Source organism: Euphorbia lathyris, chromosome 7 (genome assembly GCF_963576675.1).
Source record: "Euphorbia lathyris chromosome 7, ddEupLath1.1, whole genome shotgun sequence".
Taxonomy (NCBI): domain Eukaryota; kingdom Viridiplantae; phylum Streptophyta; class Magnoliopsida; order Malpighiales; family Euphorbiaceae; genus Euphorbia; species Euphorbia lathyris.
Genome location: NC_088916.1, coordinates 13475280 through 13480458, shown reverse-complemented (window position 1 = coordinate 13480458; position 5179 = coordinate 13475280). Strand labels below are relative to the sequence as shown.

Here is a 5179-nt window from a genome sequence, read left to right as displayed (position 1 = left end):
ATATTGATTATGTTACGTTACGTTACGGAATTTGGCAGAAAATGATACATTTGTTACAACTTTTTTTCCTTAGAAGAATTCTGTGTAGCTACTTTTCATATACATCCCGATAAATCCCGGACCCTGATGGTTTAGATCCGGGTTTTTGTCAAAAACTTTAGCATATTATTGGAGAGGATATGTTTCGTGCGGGGGTGGAATTGTTAGAAGTTGTTGTTTTCCTTAACGCTTGCTAATATTACGATTGTGCTTATCCCTAATATTGATTGTGCTTATCCCTAATATTAATTCCATTTAATTTCATCTCGAAGATATAATTATCTAGGGGTAAATTATACCCATGGCCACTGAACTTTATTTATTTTAATATTGTGACCACTGAACTTCAATTCTTAACACCATTAAACTTTACACTTTTTAACACCGGTGACCACTCAACTTTAACTAAGTCCTCAAAATGACCGTTAACAACCTTAAAATGGAAATATTCAAGAATTAAAGTTGTTCGGAACAACATTTACAATGAAACTATATTTTTTATTTTTCAAAATCACATTTTTGGAGCTTTCTCTCTCTAAAAATTCACTATCTCTTCTAACCAAACAACACTTAAATGACATCAAAATGAAAATTTTCAAGAATTAAAATTTCTTAGAATATCATTAACTCTTCGAATTTTTTATTTTCAAACCGTCAGCAGTCGTTTTGAGGCATTGAGTGGCCACCGGTGTTAAAAAGTGTAAATTTTAGTGGGAAAATTACACAGAAATTCATATTTTAAAAACTATCTACAACTATGTGAAGTCATAATTTTAGATTATGTCAAACTAGTAAAATCAGTAATTTTAATATATTTTAAAAATTAGAATTTATAAATTAAAAGTTTAGAATATATTTTTCAGGGTTTATGATTTATGAATTGGAGTCTATAATTTTTAAATTATGGTGTAAAATCATAATATATAGAGAATAATGACATATTAAGAATTAAGTTTAGTGATATGACTTAGTTATAATTTTGTACTTAATTATGATATTCATGTATTTGACCCAAGTTTAGTAAGTATATTTTTAAAAGTTGAAGTTCGGTGGTTATAATATTAAAATAGATAAAGTTGAGTGGCCATAAATATAATTTACACAATATGTTAAGAATTTAAAAAGAATTCTGACAGTTGAAATGCTTTTACTCCTTTTTCAACAAAGATTCCGTAAACATTTTATTTACAAGGTAAACTTTGAATAACCAAATTTTAATCTGTGAACACCAATATATTATTTAAAACTTTATTTATTTTGTAAATTAGCAGCGGTTGTGAGTTTATGGAATGAAATAAAATGATTTTAAGATAAACATTTTTAAAAATTAATTTGAATAGACATGTTCCACCTCAACCCAAAAATAAGCATATAAACATCCCATAATAGTATTAAAGATATAATAATGCCACATATAGAGACAACAATTACAATCTATTATTGCATAACTTAACCAAAAAAAAAACAAAACTATATAATATAAAAATATCTAATAGTAATTCTTTTTTAAAATCATACACGTGACAAAATCGCCTTATCAATTTTTTCCTATAATCAGCTAAAAAACTCCACTCTAGTTTACACTCCCGCATAGTTTGACTAATCAAACTATCCTCCACAACGAGGGCACTTTAGGAATTACAAAATAAACATGCTTGCTTGCTTTCGTCATCTTTCACAACCAATCATATGTCGCCACATCATTAATGAGAAAGTGCAAATTACCAAACACTCACCAAAATTTCTCAGACCAATGGTATTAAATTAATTTAATTTAATTATATAACGTCGATTAAGAAATCGTCAATGTCAACGAATTCTTCGCCGCCGCCGCCGCCCCATTGATTTCTCGGCGACATAAAGTCCGTTAAACCCAACGGCATCTCCATATCAAACCCAAAATCGAGACCATTAAACGGCGTGAATTCATCGTAACGGAGAACCGACGTTGGCGACAACGAGGCAGGATTAGGAACCGGTTCCGATTCCGAATCACAACCGTGGTGGACGGTGTTTCCCGTTATAACAGCGTTAGGAAAGTTTGTAACGGCGTTAGATCCTTTTAACTTGAGTGCTGCTTTATCGTAAACAGAAGCAGCTTCTTCAGCGGTGTCGAAAGTGCCGAGCCAGACTCGTTTTCGGCGGGTCGGGTCTCGAATCTCAGCCGCCCAACGGCCCCAAGGTCTCTGACGAACACCTCTGAACTTTTTCCGGCGAGAGGCGTCGGAATCAGGAGGTGTTTTATTAGTTTTGTGTTGAGAATTGATTGTAGAAGAAGGTTTTGGGGGTTTTGATTGGTGGAAACTAATTTCTTTGACATGCGTCTTGGATTTAATTCGTTTGAGGGTTTTGTGTTGTTCGTCGTCGCTTGAGGAATCAGTGGCGTCGGGATCTGTTAGTATAATTCGAACGATTTTTGAAGAAGGGGAAGTCCGGCGGCCGTGGGTGAACATGAGATCGGAAGAAGAAGTGAGTGAGTGAGTTGAGTGAGGGGATTTTGGCGGGGAAGGGGAGGAGGAGGAAATGATGAGGAAGATAGGAGACAAGAGAGCAAGTGGAAGAGTGTATAAATATTTATAGAGAGAGGAGTTATTAATTAGTATAAAAGATATATAAGTAGAAGAGTGAGTCAATGCATTTACTTTCTATTGCTCTTGCTTGCTCCTATTTGATCTTTCAACAACTCAACCATAGATTTTTTTTTTTTCCTACAAAAAAAACATAAATAAAAAATCTAAAGGATTCCATTAAAAAAAAATCTAAAGGATTTTTAGATTTTTTTTTAAATATATATATTTAAAAATATATCATATGGCGCTTCCTTCTCTTAACATTGGATTGCTCCAACTTCTGATTCCTCCTAACAGCGATGGTGGATCGTAAGCACGCCCACGATCTCCTTCTCCTTGCTCCTATAAAGACTCTGTCACCGACGAATTGATGCAAGAGAGACCTTAAACCCCTAACTGATCTCTGCGAGTCTGGAATGGGAAAAATTGATTGTGTTTTTAGGAATCCTTTTTCCCGAATATTATCATTGCTCCTCAACTGGTAGAAGAGTGGTCTTAAGTTTGGATAAATGCACCGATCGTTAAAATCATAGGGAATATTGGGTTCATTGTTTTATGGAACCGGATACTAGAATTATGGAACATGATGGATCTCGGACATGGGTTCTACGTTATCAAATTTGATAGGCTAGAAGATATGGAACATGTAATTCGTGACGGGTCTTGGATAGTACAAGGTCACTATCTGAATGTAAGAACGTGGTCACCCGACTTTGTACCTTCGGCCACTACAATTGTCTCGATATTGGTATGGGCTAGGTTCGTTGAATTACATTTACAATATTATGATGAAGAACCGTAGGCAGTTTTTAGACGACCAAAGAGTAATCAGGGGGCCTAAGCAGGGAAAAACAAGAACGAAATTTTATTTTGAGAGTCTAGGAGATCTAGACAACCTTTTTCTTGAACACTGATAAAATCACTATGGCTGCACGATTTGGACAGTGGAAGCTGGCGTGGTTTCCATGTCAACAACACTTTACAATATATGTAACACATGTCGCAACTTGTAAACACATGGTGACATGTGACAAATAAAAAATAATAATTTCCTGGATACCCTAACTCGAATTTCAAATTGATCTAATTCATTTTTTTATTACCACATGTTAAACATGTCGTGATGTTGTGATACGGCAGCCATGACAGCTTTTCGGTGGTCCAAATCATTGTAACTATAACTTTATTGCCATATATTTAGGGTTATGCTATACGTCGCCCCTATTTTACTTACCATCACCTCCTGTTTGACATTTTTGCCCTTTTCATTTTTCATTCAAAAAAGTGAAATTCTCTCAACCCCGAAGAACAAAACGAAGAAAAATCATGCCTCCAAAACAAGGAAAAATAATTGAACATCTAAGTTTCATATTTACCAATAATCTGAAATTTAACGAATTGAACTTAAAAAGAAATTTTTTTTTCGTTGAATTTGCTCTAAACGGGTAGCCCATACGGTCCGGCATGGACCGGTAGCATGAACTACCCTATTTTGCCTAGGCAAAATAGGGTAGCCTACCCGTTTTGCCTAGGTAAAACGGGTGGGCTACCCGTTTTCCTTTAGGGAAATGGATTTATTTATTTTAATTATAATAAATATTAATTATAGATAAATTACGTATTAACGCGTGCAATACATAATTTACGTATTTTTTTATTTCCAATCAATAATTTATATATACGTTTTTTCTATCCAGTCAATACATAATTTACGTATAATTAAATTTACGTTCTAAAAGGTAAATAAATATAATTTACCAAATAAAAATTAATTGGACACTTCAATACGTATTTTTTATTTTTTATTTCCAATCAATACATAATTTATCTATAATTAATATTTATTATAAATAAATAAATGTTGGAAATTAGGCTAAGGTATAGCAGCGGAAATATAAAAATTTTAACCTATTTCCATAAACCACAAGATCCGTTAACCGTTATTTCATATAAAGAAGGATAAGAAGAAATACATTTTAGAAGTTCTATCTACCGTTGCAAATGAAGTGCCCACAACTTCAAAAGAGATAGAAACTGTCTACCAATCTGCCCCTATCCGAAACAGACCTTCCAGACCTCTGAACAACAATCCCTTCGGTGGAAACGTGGAAGAATATGTCTAGAAGCTCCTGTCCAAAAATCGCGACGATCCGACGGTTCAATCTCCGGAAATCTGCGAAATCGTGAACTGACCTGATGTAGGAGTACTAAAACGAATTTCTCCCTTTTGTTTGTTTTTCTTCTTCGAGTTCCCAAACACGAAATAAAACACGGGAAGATTAATTTAGTATCAACTGTTGAATAGCAACCAAAGTAGATTGCCTCTAATTAATCAACACAAGATCAAGAATAAAAGAAATAGATGAAAATCAATTGATCAAACAAAGCCGTAGAGAAATCTCGTCCTCGAACTAGAGGTGTCGAATTTTCTCTCTCTTGGACTAGGTGAATTTCGAAAATCACAAGTAGGGTATGGCTTGCTTTTGATTTCGAAAATCTCAAGGGAAGGGGTATTTATAATCTCTTGTATCTAATCCCTAGTTAGATAGAATTAGGTTACTGAATAGAAA

At 34.0% G+C, this 5179-nt stretch overlaps 1 protein-coding gene across 1 annotated transcript; it reads right to left on the bottom strand.

Annotated features, from left to right (window-relative positions):
• Positions 1-1405: 1405 nt before the first annotated feature.
• Positions 1406-2613, bottom strand: LOC136235831 (pathogenesis-related genes transcriptional activator PTI6-like). Its single transcript, XM_066025881.1, has one exon. It carries the CDS (start codon positions 2490-2492, stop codon positions 1818-1820), a length of 675 nt encoding a protein of 224 aa, XP_065881953.1. The 5' UTR covers positions 2493-2613; the 3' UTR covers positions 1406-1817.
• Positions 2614-5179: the final 2566 nt, after the last annotated feature.